Below are 26,190 nucleotides of genomic sequence, written 5' to 3'. Positions count from 1 at the left end.
TCCGAGCCTCCAGGTGGGCCTCCCCACCACGACCCTGCCCTGTGTGCCCACAGACCGGCCAGGCCTCATGAACGTGTCTCAGGTGGAGGCCATCCAGGACACCATCCTGCGCGCCCTCGAGTTCCACCTGCAGGCCAACCACCCGGACGCGCAGTACCTCTTCCCCAAGTTGCTGCAGAAGATGGCCGACCTGCGGCAGCTGGTCACGGAGCACGCCCAGATGATGCAGCGAATCAAGAAGACCGAGACCGAGACCTCGCTGCACCCCCTGCTCCAGGAGATCTACAAAGACATGTACTGAAGGTGGCGACCGGGCCCCACCCCCCCCCCCAACGTGGGGCTTCTCCCGTGACCAGCCCCTGAGCACTGGGCGTCCGAGCAGCGGGATCGCTCTCACTTGGCAGGACTCACGGCTTCTGGCTCCCTGAACCCCAGCCTCCCTTCCCTCCTCAGCGCCTCCGTCTGCTCTCGTTCCTCTGCTCCTCTTCCTTCCTCACTGTAGGTCTCATGCTTCCTGCCTCTCCCCCTCCCTCTCTCTTTCCCCCTCCCTCTCTCTCTCTCCTCCTCCCTGTGTCTGTCCCTCTTTGTCTTCCTCTGAGACAGTTTGTGTCACTTCACCAGCAGCTTGAACAGGGCCCGAGCAGGAGGGGTGCGGCCTGCCCTTTGTTCCATGGTCACCTTCTCCCGTCTTCACAGCCAAGGACCCCAAAGAAACACTAAGCGCTCTGGGCCTGGCTTCCTGGGGAAGCCAAGCAGTCCTGAGTTGTCTGCAGAGCAACCCCTCGTCCCTGGGTCCCTGGCAGGGGCCGCCTCCCCAAGATGGTCACTGCCCTGCTGAGGCCGCGGCTCCCCCCCCCAATACCTGCCATCCTCCTGGTCTTTTCACTGAGCTTCCAGGCCAGCGTCATTGATGGCCCCCTGTGCTGGCCGCTGGGGTACACTCCTCCAGCCTGGATAGAGGTGGCGTTCCCTCCGGGTGGGGGTCCCCACACCTCCACTGAAAAGAAGCGAGATTCACGGGAGGCAGATGTTGATGGGGTGGGTCCCCCACCAGCACCCCAGCTCTCCCCCCCCGGCCCCGCCCCCTGCCGGGGCCTGACTGCACACCTGCCTGTGCCCGCAGGAGGCGGCCCTGCTGCAGCCCAGCTGCAGCTCCTGCCCACACACTCCCCCCAGCACACACCCCAAGAGCACTGAACTCACTTTACCTGGGGCCTCCTCGCCCCTCTCCCTCACCTGGAGGCAAGTGAGGGCCCAGAGGAGCCAGGGATGGCCACAGAGCTTCGCCCCAGTTCCCTGGGCTGGGCCAGATCTCTGGGTGGGCGGGGGGTGAGGTCCTGCGAACCCAGCCCAGCACCTGCTCACAGATCCTGCACATCTGTGACCCCCATTTGTTGCAACAGCTCTGCTGAGCTCCCCTTTACTTGTATTTGGCCCAGCCGGCCGCCTGGAACTCTCCCTGCACCGCCTTGGGTGACCAAGACCTCCAGGCCCAGCCCCGCTCCTTGCCCTGTCCATCCCCCCAGTGACGAGCACTTGCCACCTCCACCTCGGGATGGGGCCCAGCTTGGAGGTTGGCCCAGTGGAGAGCAGAGCCCGCCCAGGCTGCCTTTCCAGAGGGAAGTGGACCTGGAGGGGTGAGGGGCTGGCTGGGGTCTCTGAGAAAGGTGGCAGGAGATGTGGGGTGAGAGCCCAGGCTTCCTGGGTCCTGTCTGGTCTTCCCCAGGGGCCCTTCCACACCCCTGATCACTCTCTATGGCAAAATTCTTCCCTCTGGTCCCTATTCTCCCCTCCCTGCCCTCTCTCCCCCGCCACACATACCATCCTCATCCCCAACCTGGTCTGATACTGAGGAATGCAGCTCTTCTCAGTGTCTGAACAGTCTCCAAAATTGAAATGTATATTTTTGCTAGGAGCTCCAGCTTCCTGTGTTTTTAATATAAATAGTGTATACAGACTGATGGAACTTTAAATAAATGGGAATTAAATATTTAAGAATTGATTTAGACTAACTCAGTTCTTGATAGTCTTTTTCCTGGGGGCTGAGGGGACTCCCCCACAGCCCGTGCATGCAGGGGGAGACACTGGGCAAATGAGCCTGGGGTTCTGGTGGGGCTGGTCGATTCTAGCTGGTGGGGCTGCCCATCATTTCCCTCATCTCTGGGCTCAGCTCACCGCTCATCAGCCATCAGGGTTTGTGGAGGACTGAGAAGGTGCCATCCCACCCTGAGGAAGCATTTGGGGCGGGAGCGGAAGAAAAGGGGTGTGGAAGCACAGCACAAACCAGACTTGGGGCCGTGGGGGTCAGGAGGGGCTCAGGAGGGCCCGGGAGGAGACTGTCCCTCTGGACCGCGAGTGGGATGGGACTCACAAAGCCAAAGCCTGGCATTCACTGCGGGACACTTCTCTCCTTAGCTGACACCCCAGCTTTCTCCTTTACTTCCAGCGGCGCCATCTTCACAAAGGTTCAGGACAAATGAGTCCAAAGTTTAGACTAAAAAAGAAGAAAGCAACCATGAGAGAATTAGAAGATACTGTCTTCTGAAACTTGTAAAGGTTTATTTTTAAATAAAGGAAGAAATGGGGCCTCAGGCTGGTAATATCCCTGGGGAGCCTGGAAGAAGCAGACACAAAACCTTTCTGAAGGACAAGCACAGGCAATATAGAACTTTCACAAAATGATAAACGGGAAGAAGCAACCTGCATGAAAATGAACAGGACAACCAGTGAAATTAGAGCCCCAGGACATCAAGAAATACAGCTGTTGGTTACAGTATAGGAAACAGGGGGTTTTTTGTTTTCTGTTTGTTTTATTTTGCCTGCGGTGGGTCTTAGTTGTGGCTTGTGGGATCTTGTTCCCTGACCAGGGATTGAACCTGTGTTCCCTGCATTGGGAGGGCTGAGTCTTACCCACTGGACCACCAGGGAAGCCCCCAAATAAGTTTTATATCATTTAAAAATATATAAAGATTAAAATTGTACACAAGATATAGTTTGCCTTTTAAGGGAAAAAAATAAACATTTTTAAAGAAATACTTGGAACTTCCAGAGAAAGAAACTCAGTTAAAAACATCAGACACAGCCAAAGAGATCATTTTTTGCACCTCAAAAAAAGATCTATAGAAATCATTAAAAAATAAAAAAAGCACAGGAAAACCAAAAATACGGAAAGGAAGAATAACAATACAAATTCTCATATACTGCAGAAGGGAGTAGAAGTTGATACAATCAACTTGAAAAGCAATTTGGCAAAACGTCATAACGTTAACATATACCCATGGAAGCTGTGAGGTGTCCCCCAGGCTCCACCCCTCAGAATCCCTGAGGTCCATGACTGCCTGGCTCATAGCTGAGTCCCTCCGGAAGTGGCCTGTAGTGAAGGGAGCCTCCTTGCCCAGATGAGAACATCTCCTCAGGAGCAGCTTGTAGCCCGCGTGTGGGCCGGTGCAAGCCCCACTGCCTCAATTTGAGACGACGCAAAGAATCGTCCCAGCTCCTGAGTGGAAGCTTCTGTCGTGACTACATCATGGTTTAACTTCTCTCTCTACCCAATCCTGCCTCTTCCAGTTTCTTATAGGGGTTGTTCTCAAATGCACTCCCCAGTGAGAGTCCTATAAGTAAAACTCCAAATCTATCCTGGGGAAACCAGCCTGACACACCACCACCAAATTATACCAAGACTCACATACGTGTTCATTACACCAAGAGCAAAAACAGAAACAACAAAAATGTCCATCAACAGAAAAATGGATAAATTTATACAATGTTAAAAAAAAAAAAAAAACTAGAGTAAGGAGGGAAAAAAACTAGAAGAAACCCATGGAGAAAACTGTATATAATCTTGAGGTGAATAGACGTTTCAGATATTTTTTGAAACATGAAATTTATTGTATACCTGAAAATGTCTTAAGTTCCAAGGGGTATACACAAAACTTAGACTCTGTAAAATAAAAAGATAAGATCTTAGTATATACACATTTAAAATTTTTATTCTATTGAGGAGAAACAAAGGAAAACATTTAAATCAACCATATTTTAAAATGTGTGACGTACAATGAGGTAAGATTAGATGTCAACTACAGGGGAAAAAACTATTAAAAATACAAACATATGGAGACTAAACAACATGCTTCTGAATAACCAACAAATCACAGAAGAAATCAAAACATGCATAAAAACGAATAAAAATGAAAACACAACTACCCAAAACCTATGGAATTCAGTAAAAACAGTGCTAAGGGGAAGGTTCATAGCAATACAAGCTTACCTCAAGAAACAAGAGAAAAATCAAATAAATAAGCTAACTCTACACCTAAAGCAACTAGAAAAAGAAGAAATGAAGAACACCAGGGTTAATAGAAGGAAATAAATCTTAAAAATTAGGGCAGAAATAAATGAAAAACAAACAAAGGAGACCATAGCAAAAATCAACAAAGCTAAAAGCTGGTTCTTTGAAAAGATAAAATAGACAAACCATTAGCCAGACTCATCAAGAAATAAAGGGAGAAGAACCAAATCAACACAATTAGAAATGAAACTGGAGAAATCACAACAGACAACACAGAAATACAAAGGATCATAAGAGACTACTATCAGCAGCTATATGCCAATAAAATGGACAACTTGGAAAAAATGGACAAATTCTTAGAAAAGTGTACTTTCCAAAACTGAACCAGGAAGAAATATAAGAAAATCTTAACAGACCCATCACAAGCACAGAAATCGAAACTGTAACCAGAAATCTTCCCACAAACAAAAAGCCAGGACCAGATGGCTTCACAGCTGAATTCTACCAAAAATTTAGAGAAGAGCTGACACCTATCCTACTCAAACTCTTCCAGAAAATTGCAGAGGAAGGTAAACTTCCAAACTCATTCTATGAGGCCACCATCACCCTAATACCAAAACCTGACAAAGATGCCACACAAAAAAAAAACTACAGGCCAATATCACTGATGAACATAGATGCAAAAATCCTTAACAAAATTCTAGCCAACAGAATCCAACAACATATTAAAAAGATCATACATCATGACCAAGTGGGCTTTATCCCAGGGATGCAAGGATTCTTCAATATCGGCAAATCAATCAATGTAATACACCACATTAACAAATTGAAAGATAAAACCATATGATTATCTCAATAGATGCAGAGAAAGCCTTTGACAAAATTCAACATCCATTTATGATAAAAACCCTCCAGAAAGCAGGCATAGAAGAAACATACCTCAACATAATAAAAGCCATATATGATAAACCCACAGCAAACATTATCCTCAATGGTGAAAAATTGAAAGCATTTCCCCTAAAGTCAGGAACAAGACAAGGGCGCCCACTCTCACCACTACTATTCAACATAGTTTTGGAAGTTTTGGCCACAGCAATCAGAGCAGAAAAAGAAATAAAAGGAATCCAGATTGGAAAAGAGGAAGTAAAACTCTCAATGTTTGCAGATGACATGATCCTCTACATAGAAAACCCTAAAGACTCACCAGAAAATTACTAGAGCTAATCAATGAATATAGTAAAGTTGCAGGATATAAAATTAACACGCAGAAATCCCTTGCATTCCTATACACTAACAATGAGAGAACAGAAAGAGAAATTAAGGAAACAAATTCCATTCACCATTGCAACTAAAAGAATAAAATACTTAGGAATAAATCTACCTAAAGAAACAAAAGACCTATATATAGAAAACTATAAAACTGATGAAAGAAATCAAAGATGACACAAATAAATGGAGAGATATACCATGTTCATGGATTGGAAGAATCAATATAGTGAAAATGAGTATACTATCCAAAGCAATCTGTAGACTCAATGCAATCCCTGTCAAGCCACCAACGGTATTTTTCAGAGAACTAGAACAAATAATTTCACAATTTGTATGGAAACACAAAAAACCTTGAATAGCCAAACCAATCTTTAGAAAGAAGACTGGAACTGGAGGAATCAACCTGCCTGACTTCAGACTATACTACAAAGCTACAGTCATCAAGACAGTATGGTACTGGCACAAAGACAGAAAAATAGATCAATGGAACAAAATAGAAAGCCCAGAGATAAATCCACACACCTATGGATACCTTATCTTTGACAAAGGAGGCAAGAATATACAATGGAGAAAAGACAATCTCTTTAACAAGTGGTGCTGGGGAAACTGGTCAACCACTTGTAAAAGAATGAAACTAGAACACTTTCTAACACCATACACAAAAATAAACTCAAAATGGGTTAAAGATCTAAATTTAAGACCAGAAACTATAAAACTCCTAGAGGAAAACATACACAAAACATTCTGACATAAATCACAGCAGGATCCTCTATGACCCACCTCCCAGAGTAAAGGAAATAAAAGCAAAATTAAACAAATGGGACCTAATTAAACTTAAAAGCTTTTGCACAATGAAGTAAACTATAAGCAAGATGAAAAGACAGCCTTCAGAATAGGAGAAAATAATAGCAATTGACAAAGAATTAATCTCAAAAATATACAAGCAGCTCCCGCAGCTCAATTCCAGAAAAAATAAACGACCTAATCAAAAAATGGGCCAAAGAACTAAACATTCATTTCTCCAAAGAAGACATACAGATGGCTAGCAAACACATGAAAAGATGCTCAACATCACTCATTATCAGAAAAATGCAAATCAAAACCATAATGAGGTACCATCTCACACCAGTCAAAATGGCTACTATCAAAAAGTCTACAAACAATAAATGCTTGAGAGGGTGCAGAGAAAAAGGAACCCACTTACACTGTTGGTAGGAATGCAAACTAGTACAGCCACTATGGAGAACAGTGTGGAGATTCCTTAAAAAACTAGAAATAGAACTCCCATATGACCCAGAAATCCCACTGCATACACACCAAGGAAACCAGAATTGAAAGAGATGCGTGTACCCCAATGTTCATCGCAGCACTGTTTATAATAGCCAGGACATGGAAGCAACCTAGATGTCCACTGGCAGACAAATGGATAAGAAAGCTGTGGTACATATACACAATGGAATATTATTCAGCTATAAAAAAAGAATGCATTTGAATCAGTTCTAATGAGGTGCATGAAACTGGAGCCTATTACACAGAGTGAAGTCAGGAAGAAAAACACCAATACAATATATTAACACATATATATGGAATTTAGAAAGATGTAACGATGACCCTATATGCAAGAGAGCAAAAGAGACACAGATGTAAAGAATGAGACTTTTGGATTCTGTGGGAGAAGGTGAGGGCGGGATGCTTTGAGAGAATAGCATTGAATCATGTATATTATCACATGTGAAATAGATCGCCAGTCCGGGTTCAATGCATGAGACAGGGTGCTCAGGGCTGGTGCACTGGGATGACCGTGAGGGATGGGATGGGGAGGGAGGTAGGAGAGGGGTTCAGGATGGGGAACACATGTACACCCCTGGCTAATTCATGTCAGTGTATGGCAAAAACCACTACAATATTGTAAAGAATTAGCCTCCAGTTAAATAAATTTTAAAAAGTGGGGGAAAAAGTACCCTTTGGAACAGAATTGTCAATCAATAAACATTTGCTGATTGAATAAATAAATAAATAAAATATGTGACATAGTAAGACAAAAGCTACTTACAAATTGGTAAGTTAAAGTGCAGCAACCCAATCGAAAAATGGGCAAAGGATTTGAGCAGGAAGAACAATGCCTCTAAAACATAGGGAGAGGTGCTTAATCTCATAGTAAAAGAAATAAAAGTTCAAACTACAATGAGGGCTTCCCTGGTGGCTCAGTGATAAAGAATCCACCTGCCAATGCAGGAGACATGAGTTTGATCCCTGATCCAGGAGGATCCCATCCCATGTGCCGTGGACCAACTAAACCCTGTGCCACACCGAGCCTGTGTTCTAGAGCCTGGGAGCCACAACTGCTGAGCCACGTCCCTCAACTGCTGCTCACCCTAGGCCTGTGCTCTGCAAAAAGAGAAGCCACCACAATGAGAAGCCCACGCACTGCAACTCGAGAGTAGTCCCCGCTCTCCCAAACTAGAGAAAAGTCCACCCAGTACAGCCAAAAATAAAAAATTTTAAAAAACACAATGAGATACTGTTGTTTTACATAACAAATTAACAAATACCAACAAGTTTGATTATATTATGTGCAGAATCTCACACTGTTGGTGGAAGTAAAATCTGGCACAGCCTGTATAGAGGGCAGATTGGCAGCACCTGTAAGAATTATTTTAAGTAATTTTGATCCAGCAAAAGTTAAAGAAATAACAATGATGTCCTATTGATCTCCCAAACTAGTTAGACAACAGAGGAAGTTGTTTAAATTCAATTTAAAAATCTCTCCTTTGGGACTTCTGAATCTGCCTTCCAGTGCAGAGGTCGTGGGTTTGATCCCTGGACAGGGAATGAAGATCCCACGTGCCACAGAGCAATTAAGCCTGCACACAGCAACTAGTGAGCCCACAAGAGAAGTCCACGTGCCACACACAAGAAAAGATCCTGCATGCCACAACTAAGACCCTAACCAGACAAATAAATAAATATCTAAAACCAAAAATCTCTCCTTTAACTTTTAAGTGAACGCCTCTTGTTTGGTCCTTTTAACTTTCCCAACTTGTCTCCCACGTCGGGCATTGCAGTCCCGTGAAGAGAACGTGGGCTTTGGAGGACTAAGACAGGGAACTGGGGGGTTCTTAGAGCTCATGGTCCCCTAGCTCTCCAGAATGCAAGCCAGGAATCCACCAGCCAGTTAACCTACCTAGAAGAGGTCTGATGGGTTGATTTGCTATCATCCAATCTGGAGCTTCCTCATTAGAGCTTCAGGCAAGCCCCACCTGGCCACCTCTCATTGTGGCCCTTGCTGAAACCCTCAAAGTCCTTAACCCATCCCCCAGTTTCCTCCAGAAATCCTCAAGGGATCCCCCAAGGCCCTCTTGCCCTGCTCCACCTGTGTCCTGCAGCCTAAACAGGGCAGCTAGAGCCCCCAGCCCCCTAGCCTTCCAGCCATCCTGCTCTACACTCCATCCCACCTCAGGCAGACCTGGGGCCATGGGGGGTGGGGGTGGGGGGTGGGCCGCATTTCCCAGACCCTCCTCCCATTGGTCCTGCCCAGAGAGGGAGGGATAAAGGAGCACCAGCCCTGCCTGATTCTCATGAGGGGCCACAGCTGGGATGGACTCTGCCGGGCCCGATGGTGGTGGCCGAGGTAGGGGGAGCAGCCCCTACTCCCAGTGGTCACGCAGGTAGGGGTCTGGGTTTTGGGAGAACACAGGGGAAGTGGGGGAAATTTCTTTCGGGTTCCCTTTGGCCACTGAAAGCTCAGTCTTAAAGAAGTGGGGTGCATCAGGTGGGAGAAGGGGCTTCCTAGCCCCCACCCCAATGCAGGAAGGGTCTAGAGATGACCTCTCACCTCCTCATAGTCCAGAGAAGGAGACTGAGACCAGAGAGGGGATAAGACATACCAAGGCTGTACAGCTCAATCAGAGCCAGCTCCCGGTCTGACCATTCAGGGCAGAGATTCCCCACTTGTCTTTTTTCTCTCTATACAGCAAAGGTTTTTCTGCCCAGCAGCACCATGCAGCTGTCTGTGGTGGGACCTGTTCTCCCGGTCACCTTTGTAGCCCCTGCATGCAGCCTAGTGCCAGGTGTTCCCAAGCATTTGAATGGAAATACTTCAGGTTGAACATTACACCATTAGAGAGTCATTCCTTTGGGTATGCTAGCTCACTAGTCCTCCCATCAAACATTCAGACCTTAAAACACATTCATTTTCCCAACAGCTGGAAGAGCTCAGTTCCCCGAAGAGAACTGAAGTTTGGGTAAAGGAGGGATCATTCTCCCTAAAGAGGGATCACTGCAGATCTTAGGGTCTCGGTGTGAAGTGCTTTCCCCAGGTTGGGAAGAAAGGTGATCTGATAGCAAGGGGAAGGCAAAAAAAAGGAAGACAGACTTTTACTAAAGGAGATTTCAGTTGTTTCTGGCCCTGCCTAAAACTCAGGAAGGAAGGTGGCATGCTAGACTAAGTCTGAGTTCTGAAGTTTTTATTTGCTTGTTTTTTGGCTGCACTGGGTCTTTGTTGGGGGTGCGGGCTTCTCGTTGCGGTGGCTTCTCTTGATGCGGAGCACAGGCTCTAGGGCAAGGGTTCAGAAGCTGTGATGCATGGGCTTCATTGCCCTGTGGTTTGTGGAATCCTCCCAGAGCAGAGACAGAACCCATGTCCCCTGAATTGGCAGGCAGATTCTTAACCACTGGACCACCAGGGAAGTCCCAAGGGCTCTCCGGTTTTAAGAATCCTGGTCAGGATGTGGCCGGCTGTGCCTCCCACCTTACCACACCAGCCCTGATCTCCTGGTCCCTGCTCTCCTCCGGACCCTCTGCTCCCGCTCAGCAGGCCAGTCCCAATTCCCTGGGCCACTGCTCAGGGGTCCACTGCTCTGGCCTCCCGGCCACCCAGAGGTTCCTGCTGCCTCCCCAGGCCTGGATTACCTGTGACCTCTGGCTGCTCTGCCCCAAGAAGTTGGCTTCAGAAACTTCCCCAAATCCAGCAGCCTTCACCCCTGGCAATTCAATCTTGGTTAAACTAAATACTGTGCTAAGTGGCCACACCTGCGTTATAGCCTTAACTCTTGTTCTGAGTCGCAGGCCAGTTACTTGACCTCTCTCAGCTTCAGATTTTGTAAACAAAAGAGGATTCCTGGCTTTTAAGGTTTGTTTTGAGGATTAAATGAACTAATCTGCCACTTCCTCCAAACCAAATGTATTTTATTGATATATCAAGGCTCTGTGGGTAGAAGACCTAAACAAACAGCAACAGAAACAAGTTTAAGCAATGCTAGGTAAAATCAAACAGATTCCTTTGCAGGACTTATCAGAGCCTTTAAGATGTTCATAGACAATAAGCAATATACAACATGACTCTAAGGACATACAGAAGGAGGAGTTTCTCAAATTGATTTGATCACAAAACCCCTAGCCTCTTTTGTTGTAGCTCATCTGATGGTCTAAGAGCCCCTCTGGACCTGCTGGGAGAATTCTGTCACTGGACCTCTCAGCTTGTGAAGGACCTAGTGTTGTGGCTTCTCTAGGCAGCCCTGGAGGTCAGCCTCACTGTGGTCTTTAGGGAAAGCACAGCTTTGGGGACCTGGGACAGGAGGCTTGCAAGACCTTCCTTTGAGGGCCACTGGCTCCTCCCCGAGGAGATGAGAGGCTGCTCCTCTCGGGTTCCTCACCCTTTCCCCAGTGACTGTCATTTCCACCTCACCACTTCACCCAACCTCCGTCCACCCTCCAGCCTCGCTAATTTGGTGACCACCACTGACCTAGTCCGTCCCCTACTCCAGCCTCTTCCTGTTTGTTCCCCAACTTGTAATTGGGAGCAGCAACATAGCAGGCCTGGCATCTTCTATAAACCTAAAAGAAATTTGAAAAAGCATGTTTCCCCTTCATTCTTCAAGTTATCTAATGGTTTTCATCATAATGTAAATTGTTGCAAAGTTTAAATTTCTAATGTATTCTTAATAGTCCCATTTAAAAAAAATATTTATTTTCTTGGCTGCACTTCGTCATAGTTACAACACACAGGATTTTGGTTGTGGCGCTCGGGCTCAGTTGCTCTGCAACATGTGGGATCTTAGTTCCCCAACCAGGGATCAGTCCTGTGTCCCCTGCAATGCAGGGCAGATTCCTAACCACTGGACCACTAGAGAAGTCCATGAAATAGTCCCATTTTAAAAGAAAACAATTATTCTTTCTTCATTCCAAAAGAGTTTCAAGAGTTGTTTTTAGAGAAGCTGCATCACTAAATCAAAAGCTTTTTCACCATTTCTGAATCTTCTTTTTCCAAGGCTGGCACCTCAGGCAAGATTTTGAGGGAGGTGTTCAAAGCTCTCAGCCCACAAGAACTTGCCTTTAATCTTCCTGGGGGAACTTGTCCATTTTTCCAAGCCAGGTAGTGATAACGATTAAAAGGCACCATGGGGTACTGGGCTGGGGCTGGCTGGGGCTCTGTGTAGAATTTCAACCTGAGCTATTTCAGGCTGCTTGCTTTAGGTCCTACTAATGAGCAGCTGATGAGCAATGGCAGGTGAGCAGTGTGGATCTGAATAAGTATATTATTCTTTTCCTGTATCCAGTGGCATCTAAATCCCAGAGAGTTAACATATAATGTCATCCATTTAAAAAATACATAAGCAGGCTCTTTACAGTTTTACATGATTCCTTTTTCTCCTTGAATGCCTATTGTACTCCCCCACAGAATTTTATATACTATTTTTATTTATTTGGCCTTGTTGGGGTTTGATTGTGGTGCAGAGGTTCTTCATTGTGACATGCAGGCTTCTCTAGTTGCAGAGAACTGAGGTGTGTAGGATCTTAGTTCCCCAACCAGGGATCGAACCCTTGTCCCCTGCATTGTAAGGTGGATTCCTAACCACTGGATGACCAGGGAAGTCCCTAATAAAATTTTTTTTTTTCTCAGAAGTCTTTTACTGATCACAATGTTATTTGCTTCTGCAACAAAGATATTTGTGAAACAGAAATATGATTTTTTTCTAGATTTAATTACTGGAAGTATGCAATACACCCCCCCTTTTTTTTTGGGTGTGCCTCACGGCTTGCAGGATTCTAGTTCTCTCACCAGGGATTGAACCCCAGATTGAACCCCAGCCATGAAAGCGCCAAGTCCTAAACACTGGACTGCCAGGGAATTCCCTACAGACTTTAACAGTTAATTACTAAATAAGAAAATTTTCTTTAGAAAATTTAGTTGAAGTTGTTGCTTCCCCCTGTCAAAAAAGCTCATGCATCCATGGATAAACATTACTTACTGCTAGAATAAGACAGGATTCAACATCACTTGTTTTTTGTCATTCAATTTTTTAAAATTTTTATTAGGGCATAGTTGGAGAAGGCAATGGCACCCTACTCCAGTACTCTAGCCTGGAAAATCCCATGGACGGAGGAGCCTGGAAGGCTGCAGTCCATGGGGTCGCTGAGGGTCGGACATGACTGAGCGACTTCACTTTCACTTTTCACTTTCCTGCATTGGAGAAGGAAATGGCAACCCACTCCGGTGTTCTTGCCTGGAGAATCCCAGGGACGGGGGAGCCTGGTGGACTGCCATCTATGGGGTCGCACAGAGTTGCACACGACTGAAGCAACTTAGCAGCAGCAGCAGCAGTTGATCTACAGTGTTGTGCTATTAACATCAATGTCTATTTCTAATATTGATGAATGGAAACACTGAGAAGTCTTGTTCACATAAATAAGCAAATGGAAATGAAAAGTGATTTGTTACCGTAGGGACACCCGATTCTTTTAATTTCTTCTGAATTACATACCAAAAATGATGTAGTGGTCTGAATTAAAATCAAAAGTTACTGTTTAATGATCTTACATGACCCTCCTTACCCTCACAACAGCTTCTGCAAAAATAACAACCATAATAACTACAGCTATTATATTGTATGACAATAATCATTGTAGTAATGTTTATTACTCCTAGCACCTCCTAAAAGACCCTCCCTGACCATCCTGTCTAAAGTGGGCCCCCACCCTGCCAGCCTTTTATTTCTGCCTGAATCCTTTCTACCGTCTGCACTTGTCTTGGTTATCTCTGCCCTTGTTGCAAGGCCAGGACTAGGGGAGGCAGGGATGGTAAATTCTGCGGGGTTGAATCCTGTCTTTATTTAAAGCTTTGCTGTTTTGTTCATTGTGGATTTTTTATTTTATTTTTGGCGGTTCTGGGTCTTTGTTGCCGCGCTGGCTTTTCTCTGGTTGTGGTGGGTGGGCTTCTCACTGCAGCGGCTTCTCTTGTTGCAGAGCACGGTTTCTAGGATGTACAGGCTTCCGTGTTTGTGGCTTTCCTGGGCTCTAGAGCACAGGCTCAGTAGTTGTGGCACGCGGGCTTAGCCGTCCCACAGCATGTAGAATCTTCCTCGACCAGAGATCAGACCCATGTCTCCTGCATTGCAGGCGGATTCTTTACCACTGAGCCACCAGGGAAGCCCCATTGTGGATTTTTTTTCTGCATTAATTTATATCTTTTAAAAAATCGTACTAAAATATCATTTCCTTTTATGACTGAGCGTTTGGGGCATCTGTTGAATTTTGTGTCCAAGGTGAGTGCCTCACTTGCCTCCCCCTGTTCATTTGGTCTGTTGATCCTCGGCTCCATCGATTCAGGGAGCTCCACAGGCAAGTTCCACGTCCGGGGGCTCCACATATTGTCATAAACAAAGGACCACCACGTGCTGGACAACGTGGTACCTTCACCAACAAGACTGGGCCACCCATCCTTTCCTCCCTCCACCTGTTCCTCTGCCAGGGCCCCTCTTGGACATTCTCCGGGGAATGGTGGGGGCCACTCTATGGCAGAGCCCTGGCATTGACTGGCAGTCTGTTTTCTCGCAGGACAAGAGTCCGGCCTCTGTCCCCACCCTTGCTGCCCTGCCCATTTCACATGTGGGCTCGTTCCCACTCCCAGCAAAGCAGCACACAACAAGAGCAGAGGTCCCTGGATCCCTGGTGCAGGCCTGAACACACAGTAGATTCTCAATAGATGCTGGCCCAACTCAGCCTTCTCCTGCCCTTCCCACCTCACACCCTGACCCTCAAGTGTCCCTGTAGTAACGGTGACGATGATGTTTATGACAGAAGAGTGATAAGAACAGCTAATATTTATTGAGGGCTTGCTGTGTGCTAGGTATAGTTGGCCGTGTGAGTTCTGACCCCATGGATTAAAACAACCACAGACTGAAAATATTTGGGGAAAAAAAAACCCAGGAAGTTCCAAATAACAAAACTTGAATTTGCAGCCAATATGTATATAGTATTTACATTGTAATAGGTTTATAAGTGATCTAGAGATGACTTAAAAGTATATATGCAAATACTATTCCATTTCATATAAAGAACTTGAGCATCCGTGGATTTTGATGAGTGTGGGGGTTTTGGAACCCACCTTCCATGGATACCAAGGGATGGATAGCTATATTTTACATACAATATCTCACTTGCATTTTGCATCATCCTGTGAAGTTGCTGCTGCTAAGTCACTTCTGTTGTGTCCACCTCTGTGCGACCCCATAGACGGCAGCCCACTAGGCTCCGCCGCCCCTGGGATTCTCCAGGCAAGAACACTGGAGTGGGTTGCCATTTCCTTCTCCAATGCAGGAAAGTGAAAAGTGAAAGTGAAGTCGCTCAGTTGTGTCCAACTCCTAGTGACCCCATGGACTGCAGGCCTACCAGGCTCCTCCGTCCATGGGATTTTCCAGGCAAGAGTACTGGAGTGGGGTGCCTTCTCCGCATCCTGTGAAGTACGTACTAGTAATTTATAAATGAAGAAAATGAGGCATGGACAAGCTCACACAACCAAGAAGTAGTGGTACCAGGCAGAACTGGCTATGTCACTTGTGGGACCCAGCACAAAAAGAAAAGCAAGGCCTCTTGCCCCAAAATTTAATCATTTCAAGGTGGTAACAGCAGAGCTTTGAAGCAGGTATGGGGTCCCTGCATGACTACATGGGTTCATGCCCATAGAGCCAGCCCTGGTTCCAGAAGCTGAACCCAGAATTCTGACTCCAGAGCCCACAAGACTCTGGGCCTGGAGAAAGTAACAGTGATCACTATGATTTACTAAGCACCTGCTGTGTACATTGTATGAAATCTTAAAAAACCCTCACAATGACCCTGAGGTAACAGGAGGCATTGTTACTCTTGTTAAAAAACATATATTTATTTATTTACTCATTTTTGGTTGTGCTGGGTCTTAGTTGCAGCATGTGGGATCTAGTTCCCTGGCCAGGGATCAAACCCAGGCCCCCTGCACTGGGAACATGGAGTCTCACTCACTGGACCACCAGGGAAGTGCCTGTTTTTAAGGGTGAGGAAATCAAGCTTTAGGGAAGTTGAGTTACCACCCAGAGATCATTATCCAGCAGAGGCAGGATTTGAACACAGGACCAAGCCTGGAGCCTGAGCCCCCATGTCACACAGCCTCTTTCAAGAAGGATTGCAAAGGCAGGGGCTAAAACGGGGCTGGGCATGATCTCTTAGGAAAGCTGACCAAGGGCCCTGTCGCTGGAGGTCCAGCCGCTGCTTCCCTCAGGACCAGAAGGCATCCCAGGTCTGCAGATATTTCCAGAGGAGCTTCTGCTTCCATGGAGAGGGATGCAGGTAAGCACCTCTTCTTATTTTTATTTATTTAGTTAGTTGGCTGTGCTAGGTCTTAATTGTGGCACGCAGGATATCTGATCTTCCTTGGGTCATGCAGGCTCTTTACTTACAGCACGTTGGATCTAGTTCCCCAACCAGGGATCGAACCTGGGGCCCCCTGCCTTGGGAGCATGAAGTCTTAGCCACTGGACCACCAGGGAAGTTGCCTGCACCTCTTCTCCTCCAGTGGGGAGCGGGCTGGGGGACTCGGGAGGAACAGTCCCTTATGGTCCATGCATCTTCCTAGAGACTGCTGTACCCTCTAAGCTCCAGGTTCTGGGCGGAGCTGGCTCTGAGCCCAGGCAGGGCTAGCCCTGTCTTCTCACGCATCTCTTCCCCCACCCTCTAACAGCTACCGGCACCTGCCGTCTCCCCGTCACCTCCAGTGGGGCCGCCGCAGTTCGGAGCCCCACGTCACCCTGCCAGGGCCCCGGCTGGGGCTGACTCGCAGGGGCTCTGAGCCCTCCTACCTGCCCTCTGTGGCCGTCAGCTGGGGCTGCATAGGGGCCAACCCAGACATGGAGCTTGGCCCGGAGGGGCTGTTCGGCAAGGTTGAGGACGCTGGTGGCAGCTCCCGGGAGTCCCTGTCACTACCATGTGAGTCATTGGGGCACTGCAGGTGGGCACAGTAGGATCTGAGGCCAGGGTCCCTGCTCTCTGTCCAAGCAAGTCTCCTATTTCCTTCCACCAGTCTCCATCCTCAAGACTCCCAGCCAGAGGGAAAATGTCCTCCAGCTTGGTTGCTCTCTGTGTTCTAGAAACAGAATGCCATGGTGCCTGTGGAGTGAAACCACCTAATTTCAGATGCTGGGTCCACCGCTTTGGAATTGTGTGACCTTGCACAAGCCACTTAACCTCCCTGGGCCTCGACTGCCTCATCTGCAGAAAGGCACTGATGTTATTCCCTTCCTCACAGGCTGTGACAAATCCGTGTATGTGGTGTGCTGAGCCCAATAACGGCACAGAGTAAACACTAAATGTTAGGGGCTACTTTTAAAATTATTGCTCTAATTCAGTGCTGTTCAAAGGAAATATACAATTTTTTTGAATCAGCTTTATTGAGATATAATTCACAAACCAAAAATTTCACCAATTTAAAGTGTACAATTTAATGCAGTACAGTATGTTCAGAGCTGTGTAAATAGCACTGTTTTTCAAATTAACTTATTGGAGTCTATTGATTTGCAGTATTGTGTTAGTTTCTTTTGTACAACAAAGTGAATCAGTTACATATGTACATATCTCCATGATTTTTTAGATTCCTCTCCCATAGAGGTCATTTCAGAGGATTCAGTAGAGTTCTGTATGATATACAGTAGGTTCTTATTAGTGGCACTATTTAATTTTAGAAGATTTTCATTATCTCAAAAGAAATCCATTAGCTGTCACTCTCCGTCCACAACCCTTCCCAGCCACTGGCAACCACTACTCGATTTTCGTCTCTAAGGATTCACCTATTCTGGACATTTCATATAAATAGAACCATGCACATTTTATGCCAGTTTTGTGTCTGGTTTCTTTTATTTAGTATGTAATATTTTCTAGGTTCATCCAGGTTGTAGCATATATAAGTATTTCATTCCCCCCCTTTTTTTCACGCAACAGTACATTTAATCCTTACTATACCCTGTGTAATAAGAACTATTATTATTTAGTCATGTCTGACTCTTTTGCAACCCTATGGACTGCAGCCTGGTAGGCTCCTCTGTCCATGGGATTTCCCAGGCAAGGATACTGGATTGGGTTGACACTTCATTCCCTTTTATGGCCAAATAATATCCCATTGTATGGATATACACCACATTTTGTTTTATTCATTCACCAATTGATGGATACTTGGGTGGTTTTTGCTTTTTGGCTATTATAAATAATGTTGCTATGAACACTTATGTACAAGTTTTTATGCAGATGTATCTTTTCATTTCTCTTGGGTGTATACTGGATCATATATTAACCCTATGTTTAATATTTTGAGGAACCACCAAACTGTTTTCCAAAGTGGTTGCACCATTTTACAGTTCACATATGTAATTAAAATTTTTCTAGTAGCCTCATTTTAAAAAAACTAAAAAGCAATGGGTGAAATTAATGTTAATATTTTAACCCAATATATCAAAAATTACATATCCAATGTCATTGCTATCTGTAACCAATATAAAATTATTAGTAAAACATTTTAGACTCTTTGGGGTATTAAGCTGCAACATCTCATGTGTATTTCACCCTTGCAACACATCTGAGTTCAGACTGGCTCAATTCCAAGTATCTGATAGCCACACATGGTAGGTGGCTGTCATACTCTATCGTGTTGCACTCCTTGAGACCCCATGGACTATAGCCAGGCTTCTCTGTCCACTGAATTCTCTGTCCACCCAAATACTGGAGTGGGTTGTCATTTCCTCCTTTAGAGGATCTTCCCCACCCAGGGATGGAACCAGGGTCTCTTGCATTGCAGGCAGATTCTTTACCCTCTGAGCCACCAGGAAAGCCCAATGAATGGCATGGGTCCAAACAGTTTTGTTAGAGATGGACTCAGAACTACTGGGCAAAAGGACTGCATGCACCCACAGGGCCTTGCGTGCAGCAGACCCTCAGTAGATGCCACATGAATGAGGAAATGAATGAATGGATCCAGTTTTTCCCCAACAGCTGCTGATGGTGATCACCACTACTTCCTGAAGCCTCCACCTCAGTCAGATCCTGTCCGGGAGTTTCTGGCCCCATTTCAGAGCTTTGACCTTGAGGTGCGGCAGGTAGTGGAGGAGGATGGGGGAAGGACGCCATGCTGGACCTCTGGGATGCCCAGACCTGCTGGAGGAGGGCCCTGTGGTCCTGGAGCTGTATTTGGGGTAGCAATGTGTGTGTGTGTCTGTCTGTCTGTCTGTGTGTATGTGTCTATGTGTTGGCAAGGCGGGGTTGGGAGATGTGCTCTGACCCTGCCTGTGGCTGCAGAGGGTGCAGGACAGTCAGGACGTCATGTGTGGCATCTGCATGGACAAGGTGTGGGACAAGCCAGAGGAGGCCGAGCGGCTCTTCGGCATCCTGCCCAACTGCAGCCACGCCCACTGCCTGGGCTGCCTGCGTGCCTGGCGGAAGAGCCGAGGGGACTTCCCGCCCGGTGTCATCAAGTAAGGGTCTTGGAGAAGCCAGCCGGGAGCGGGGCAAAGGCCCCCAGGAGAGGTGGGCTTGTCACTACTCCTCTTTCACCTTCCACTCTCCCACCCCAACCCCCTCACCTCGCAGGGCCTGTCCCCAGTGCCGGGTCCATTCCAGCTACATCATCCCCTGCAGATTCTGGGTGAGCCAGGGGCCTGAGAAGGAGCAACTCATCAGGAACTTCAAGGCTCGGACCAGGTGAAACTGGCAGGGGGGAATGTGACACAGGTTAGGAAGGAAGGAAAGCAACCCTTGATCCATTCCCAGTCCCCGGGGGTTCCCAGCATGGAGTCCCCACTCCCGGTCCTGGGAACGCAGAGTGTCGGAGATGGCAGGCAAGCATGTGAGCTCTTTCCACTATTTCAGAAAGCCCGATGGGTAACAAGAGTGACCGAGACAGTCAAGGCCAAGTTCCTCCTCTAGACTGGCTCAGGATCTATGCAGGATCTCTCAGCACGATGAGAAACCCGGCTTGGCTTTTATTTCTAGTTTTTTTTCTTTTTTTTTTAAGCAGTAAAGAATGGGATTTCGCTGGCAGCCCAGTGGTTAGGACTCAGTTTTCACTGCTTGGGCCTGGGATTCTTTCCCCAGTAGGGGAACTAAGATCCCCCAAGCCATGCAGTGTGGCCAAACACAAAGAAGACATTTAAATCAGGAAAGTAAATTGATATGAATGCCTATTGTTTCTTGAATAATTTTTGAAAACATGGGGTTTCTGAAGACACTGAAGTGCACCCCTTGGAAACGGGGTAAAGTTGAGTAGGTTTTCATCTCTTGGGGAGGGTAGACTTTTATTTAAAAGCTAGAATTAGTTACAATTCCAAGTTCTTAATTCTACCTTCCCAAAGGGTTTATTACACTTGATGTATATCTGGATAGAGATATCTGGATATATCTGGATAGAGAGTGGGATAAAAAGACCTAGTCTCTACCTGAGTTTTGTCTGTGAACTCTAATAACTACCTCAGCAAAGTTACTGAGAACAAACCTGGGCAGAGTCTCACAGAGGGGGAGGTGTTTGAGCTGGGGATGGAGGAGGAGTAAGGAGGAAGAGAAAATGGGAGCACTCAGGCAGAGGGAGGTCAAAGTGGGGAAATCCTGGCGGCTGAATACCAGCTGGGAGGGCCGGAAGGGAGCGCCCAGGCCTGGGTGTGATAGGAGACAGCATCGTGGAGGGTCCATCGCGTGCGAGACATTGCAGGTCACAGACACTGTGAGGCGGGGCTCTCGCTCTCCGCATGTTGCAGACGAAACTGAGGAAAGGCCGGTCAGGCTGAAGTGAGGAAGCGGGGCTTGAACCCATGCTTTCTGGCTCCTAGCGCGGACTGGAAGGAATGTGGGGGAGGACACTGATGTGAGAGAAGAAGGGAAACGGTAAGATGAGCGCTTCCAGCACCGGCAGCCACAGGACTGGTGTCACGTGAGACCCAGTGAGAGAGGCTAAGGGAGAACTTGGTCAGATTGAGTGGAGGGCTTTTTATCTTTTGGTCATGCAGCAAGGCTTTTGGGATCTTATTTCCCCGACCAGGGGTTGAATCCATCCCCCCTCCATTGGAAGCTCAAAGTCTTACCCACTGGACCACCAGGGAAGTCCCATGGCTGAGTGGGGGGTCTTTTGACCACTGTCTGGATGGACAGGTCCCTAATGCTAGCTTTGGTCAAATGGTAAGAAGAGGAAGAGAGGCAGTGATTTAGAGTTTCTGGGAGTTTCTGGCCCCATTTCATTAGAGGGACGCCCCAGCTCCAAGCTTGGTGGCCAAAGGGACCCTGCATTCTTGCTGGGACTGTAGGAAGTGGGAAAGACTCAACTGTGCTGGTGTCAAGCAGAGAGTTGGTGATGCAGGAAAAAGGGTACAAATAAAGCACTTTATCTTTTTCTCCCTTTCATCCATCTTTCTGTGCAAGAAAACGCTGTTCCTACTTAAGCAGATCATAAGTTGCCCGCAAACATTTCCTGTATCTGACCTTTCACAGAGTGAAATTTGAAATCTCAGAAGTGGGAAACTTCTTAATCAAATGTCATTAGCTAGCAATTACCAAATCATAAGGAAATGGAAACCCACTCCAGTATTCTTGCCTGGAAAACCCCATGGACAGAGGAGCCTGGCAGGCTATAGTCCATGGGGTCGTTAAGAGTAGGACTGAGCGACTTCACTTTACTTTTAACTTAAGACCACCCCTCAGAAGACAGCATTGTTCTAAACTAGTTACAGAGACACATTGTAGGATTATCTGTTCTCCTTCCTTAGGTGGTTTTATTGAAACTTAGTTCAAAGAAGGAAAGGAGATTCCCAGAGTCACTCCTGTCCCAAATAGACTCTGGGAATTAAGAGAAAGGTACCACTTAAGATTTGGAGAATTTTGAGCATTGCTTTACTAGCATGTGAGATGAGTGCAACTGTGCGGTAGTTTGAGCATTCTTTGGCATTGCCTTTCTTTGGAATTGGGATGAAAACTGACATTTTCCAGTCCTGTGGCCACTGCTGAGTGTTCCAAATTTGCTGGCATATTGAGTGCAGCACTTTCACAGCATCACCTTTCAGGATTTGAAATAGCTCAACTGGAATTCCATCACCTCCACTAGCTTTGTTTGTAGTGATGCTTTCTAAGGCCCACTTGACTTCACATTCCAGGATGTCTGGCTCCAGGTGAGTGATCACACCATCGTGATTATCTGGGTCATGAAGATCTTTTTTGTACAGTTCTTCTGTGTATTCTTGCCACCTCTTCTTAATATCTTCTGCTTCTGTTAGGTCCATACCATTTCTGTCCTTTATCGAGCCCATCTTTGCATGAAAGTTTCCCTTGATATCTCTAATTTTCTTGAAGAGATCACTAGTCTTTCCCATTCTGTTGTTTTCCTCTATTTCTTTGCATTGATAGCTGAGGAAGGCTTTCTTATCTCTCCTTGCTATTCTTTGGAACTCTGTTTTCAAATGGGAATATCTTTCCTTTTCTCCTTTGCTTTTCGCTTCTCTTCTTTTCACAGCTATTTGTAAGGCCTCCTCAGACAGCCATTTTGCTTTTTCTCATTTCTTTTCCATGGGGATGGTCTTGATCCCTGTCTCCTGTACAATGTCACGAACCTCTGTCCATAGTTCTTTAGGCACTCTGTCTATCAGATCTAGTCCCTTAAATCTATTTCTCACTTCCACTGTATAATCATAAGGGATTTGATTTAGGTCATACCTGAATGGTCTAGTAGTTTTCCCTACTTTCTTCAATTTAAGTCTGAATTTGGCAATAAGGAGTTCATGATCTGAGCCACAGTCAGCTCCCAGTCTTGTTTTTGCTGACTGTATAGAGCTTCTCCATCTTTGGCTGCAAATAATATAATCAATTTGATTTTGGTGTTGACCATCTGGTGATGTCCATGTGTAGTCTTCCCCTGTGTTGTTGGAAGAGGGTGTTTGGTATGACCAGTGCATTCTCTTGGCAAAACTCTATTAGCCTTTGCCCTGCTTCATTCCATATTCCAAAGCCAAATTTGCCTGTTTCTCCAGGTGTTTCTTGACTTCCTACTTTTGCATTCTAGTCCCCTATAATGAAAAGGACATCTCACACGCTAGTAAAGTAATGCTCAAAATTCTCCAAGCCAGGCTTCAGCAATACGTGAACTGTGAACTTCCAGATGTTCAAGCTGGTTTTAGAAAAGGCAGAGGAACCAGAGATCAAATTGCCAACATCCGCTGGATCATCGAAAAAGCAAGAGAGTTCCAGAAAAACATCTATTTCTGCTTCATTGACTATGCCAAAGCCTTTGACTGTGTAGATCACAATAAACTGTGGAAAATTCTGAAAGAGATGGGAATACAAGACCACCTGACCTGCCTCTTGAGAAACCTATATGCAGTTCAGGAAACAACAGTTAGAACTGGACATGGAACAACAGACTGGTTCCAAATAGGAAAAGGAGTACGTCAAGGCTGTATATTGTCACTCTGCTTATTTAACTTATATGCAGAGTACATCATGAGAAACGCTGGGCTGGAAGAAGCACAAGCTGGCATCAAGATTGCCAGGAGAAATATCAATCACCTCAGATATGCAGATGACACCACCCTTATGGCAGAAAGTGAAGAGGAACTAAAAAGTCTCTTGATGAAAGTGAAAGAGGAGAGTGAAAAAGTTGGCTTAAAGCTCAACATTCAGAAAACTAAAATCATGGCATCTGGTCCCATCACTTCATGGGAAATAGATGGGGAAACAGTGGTAACAGTGTCAGACTTTATTTTTTTGGGCTCCAAAATCACTGCAGATGGTAATTGCAGCCATGAAATTAAAAGATGCTTACTCCTTGGAAGGAAAGTTTTAACCAATCTAGATGGCATATTAAAAAGCAGAGACATTACTTTGCCAACAAAGGTCCATCTAGTCAAGGCTATGTTTTTTCCAGGGGTCATGTATGGATGTGAGAGTTGGACTGTGAAGAAAGCTGATGGCTGAAGAATTGATGCTTTTGAACTGTGGTGTTGGAGAAGACTCTTGAGAGTCCCTTGGACTGCAGGGACATCCAACCAGTCCATCCTAAAGGAGAACAGTCCTGGGTGTTCATTGGAAGGACTGATGCTGAAGCTGAAACTCCAATACTTTGGCCACCTGATGCAAAGAGTTGACTCATTGGAAAAAACCCTGATGCTGGGAGGGACTGGGGGCAGGAGAAGAAGGGGACGACAGGATGAGGTAGCTGGATGGCCTCATCGACTCGATGGACGTGAGTCTGAGTGAAGTCCAGGAGTTGGTGATGGACAGGGAGGCCTGGCGTGCTGCGATTCATGGGGTCGCAAAGAGTCAGACACAACTGAGCCACTGAACTGAACTGACCACTTAAGACACTTTACTGCCATCTGCTGGGAAATGACTGTCATTAACATCTACACGTGACTAGGATGCTAGTTGTTCAGTCGCTCACTCCAGTCACTAAGTCGTGTCCGATTCTTCGCGACCCCATGGACTGCAGCACGCCAGCCTTCCCTGTCCTTCACAATCTCCTGTGCTTTGTTCAAGCTCATGTCCATTGAGTTGAGGATGGCATCCAACCATCTCATCCTCTGTTGCCTGCTTCTCCTCCTGCCCTCAATCTTTCCCAGCATCAGGGTCTTTTCCAAGGAGTCGGCTCTTCGCATCAGGTGGCCAGAGTATTGGAGCTTCAGCTTCAGCATGAGTCCTTCCAATGAATATTCAGGGTTGATTTCCTTTAGGATGATGCCAGAGGTGCCAGCATGGATGTGGCGTCTTTGTGCTGTGGACAACTTACCCAGCTTACATGTTGGCCCTTGTTCCTGGGTCAACTGGGCTTGAAGGTAATGGTCTTTTCTCTTTCTGCCCTCTCATAGCCAGATTCAATGCCGGTTCTTCATGCGGGGGAATGGCCGCTGCCCTTTCAAATCAGACTGCATTTACTTGCACCAGCTTCCAGATGAGGCCCCGAGTTTTGATCCTCTCTGGCCTGAGAGTATGCAGCTGGCCTCTGTGAGTGAGGTGGTGATAGCAGGGATATGGAGGTTGGGAAGGCTGCTAGTTACGCTTTATAATAAATGTCTGATAAATGTAAAACTTACATATGATATCTATGACATTGGCGGTGCCTGTGTGGATGTGGTACTTTGTGCTATGTACAACCTGCCCAGCCTATGTGTCAGCCTTGACTCGCTGCTACCAGGCACAACTAGAGCTGAAGCTGATGGGTTTTCACTTATTTCTTTTTCTACTCCCAGGTGGTGGGCACACCAGTGTTCCTAGGGGGCACCGAGCCAGACGAGGAAGTGTTCTTCATGGACTGTGCCCTGGGCATGGCTTTCTGGGGTTCAGAACTCCTCCTGGACCCCAATAGTTCTTACAACTGCCTGCTATAACCAGGATCAATGTGTGGGGCATGGGGCCGAGGGGCAGGGGTTGCCAGGTAGTAGGTATTTCCCCTTTTGGGGCTTGGTAAGGGACGAAAGTAGCAAGCCTTCTACCCTCATGAACTGCAGCAGTGACACAGCTGGGGAACGAAGGGAGGGGGTAGGGTTCTCAGTGTCTTGGCAGGGACTGGGTTTTTAACTTTGCTCTTTTGCAAAAGGATTCTGGAGGAAACCAATAAAATGTACCTAAACCATCACTCTTGGTGTCTGAAGAGTCTGCTTATACCTCAGGCGTGCCCGCATCCCAACCAAGGGGTTGCTTCTGCACTTAATCTGTTGCACTATCACTTGTGATTGGCTTTTGGAAAACTTCACTTCATGCCCATAAGAGAATGAGATAAGAAACGGCAAATAACAACATAAGTACTACAAAGAAGAGTGGTGCCAGGGATCCCATGAAAGGATCTCGAGTATTCCTTCAGGGATCTTGAATCACACTTTTAGAGAACACTTTTTAAGAGCTTTTCTCCCTCATCTCCTTCCCATCAGCTAGAATGCAGACCTTGAAGGGCACGAGCTAGAGCCACTACAAAGTAAAGCTTTCTTTGTTTGATGAGGGTGGGCAAGGCATTGAAGGTGGTTTAGCATTCTTGGCCCTGCCCACTACTTATCAGGGCCTCCCCAACTTCTTGCCCCCAACATCATTAGAAGACCAAAAACATCTCCTATGAAGTTAGAACTGATAGCCTGAGAGAGAGGTTCCTGGAAGAAATTTCTTTCCTACTATTTTGGCCTTTGCAAATCAGGTACTAAGAAATCCTCCTTATTCCTTTCCAGTATTGTTCAGTCGCTTCAGTCGTGTCCAGCTCTTTGTGATCCCATGCATTGTAGCTCTCCAGGCTCCTCTGTCTATGGGATTTCCCAGGCACGAATACTGGAGTAGGTTGCCATTTCCTCCTCCAGTGGATATTCCCAGACACTTGGCAGGTGGAT

At 46.4% G+C, this 26,190-nt stretch overlaps 2 protein-coding genes and 1 long non-coding RNA gene across 17 annotated transcripts in view; 2 read left to right on the top strand and 1 right to left on the bottom strand.

Annotated features, from left to right (window-relative positions):
* The window catches only part of PPARD (peroxisome proliferator activated receptor delta), an 87,032-nt gene extending 85,030 nt beyond the window's left edge, over positions 1-2,002 (top strand). For all 5 annotated transcript variants that reach the window (XM_025271219.3, XM_044930925.2, XM_025271211.3 and 2 more), the window contains one exon: positions 54-2,002. In XM_025271219.3, coding sequence (XP_025127004.1) covers positions 54-301 — 248 coding nt within the window. In that variant the 3' untranslated portion in view covers positions 302-2,002. The remainder of the gene's footprint in view (positions 1-53) is intronic.
* On the bottom strand, positions 147-10,539 carry LOC123330176. 5 transcript variants are annotated; one of them, XR_006545921.1, is made up of 5 exons: positions 10,469-10,527; positions 3,896-3,940; positions 2,372-2,494; positions 863-997; positions 147-282 (listed from the first exon to the last, which is right to left on the bottom strand). It is a non-coding gene; the product is annotated as an uncharacterized LOC123330176 (long non-coding RNA). The 5 variants fall into 5 exon arrangements; XR_006545914.1 differs by lacking the exon at positions 10,469-10,527 and adding an exon at positions 8,742-8,844; XR_006545925.1 differs by lacking the exon at positions 3,896-3,940 and having other exon boundaries at positions 10,469-10,539.
* LOC102391272 (probable E3 ubiquitin-protein ligase makorin-1) lies at positions 9,075-25,454 on the top strand. 7 transcript variants are annotated; one of them, XM_044930943.2, is made up of 8 exons: positions 9,075-9,225; positions 16,037-16,156; positions 16,548-16,792; positions 18,845-18,939; positions 19,148-19,323; positions 19,439-19,549; positions 24,688-24,823; positions 25,069-25,454. In XM_044930943.2, exons 1-8 carry the CDS (start codon positions 9,155-9,157, stop codon positions 25,204-25,206), a joined length of 1,092 nt encoding a protein of 363 aa, XP_044786878.1. In that variant the 5' UTR covers positions 9,075-9,154; the 3' UTR covers positions 25,207-25,454. The 7 variants fall into 7 exon arrangements, with proteins under 7 accessions (XP_044786878.1, XP_044786880.1, XP_044786877.1 ...); XM_044930945.2 differs by having other exon boundaries at positions 18,845-19,044; positions 24,692-24,823; XM_044930942.2 differs by having other exon boundaries at positions 18,845-19,044.
* The last annotated feature ends 736 nt before the right edge of the window (positions 25,455-26,190 follow it).

Source organism: Bubalus bubalis, chromosome 2, assembly GCF_019923935.1.
Source record: "Bubalus bubalis isolate 160015118507 breed Murrah chromosome 2, NDDB_SH_1, whole genome shotgun sequence".
Taxonomy (NCBI): domain Eukaryota; kingdom Metazoa; phylum Chordata; class Mammalia; order Artiodactyla; family Bovidae; genus Bubalus; species Bubalus bubalis.
The sequence above is the reverse complement of the archived record's forward strand: the minus strand, read 5'-3'. Positions and strand labels throughout refer to the sequence as shown.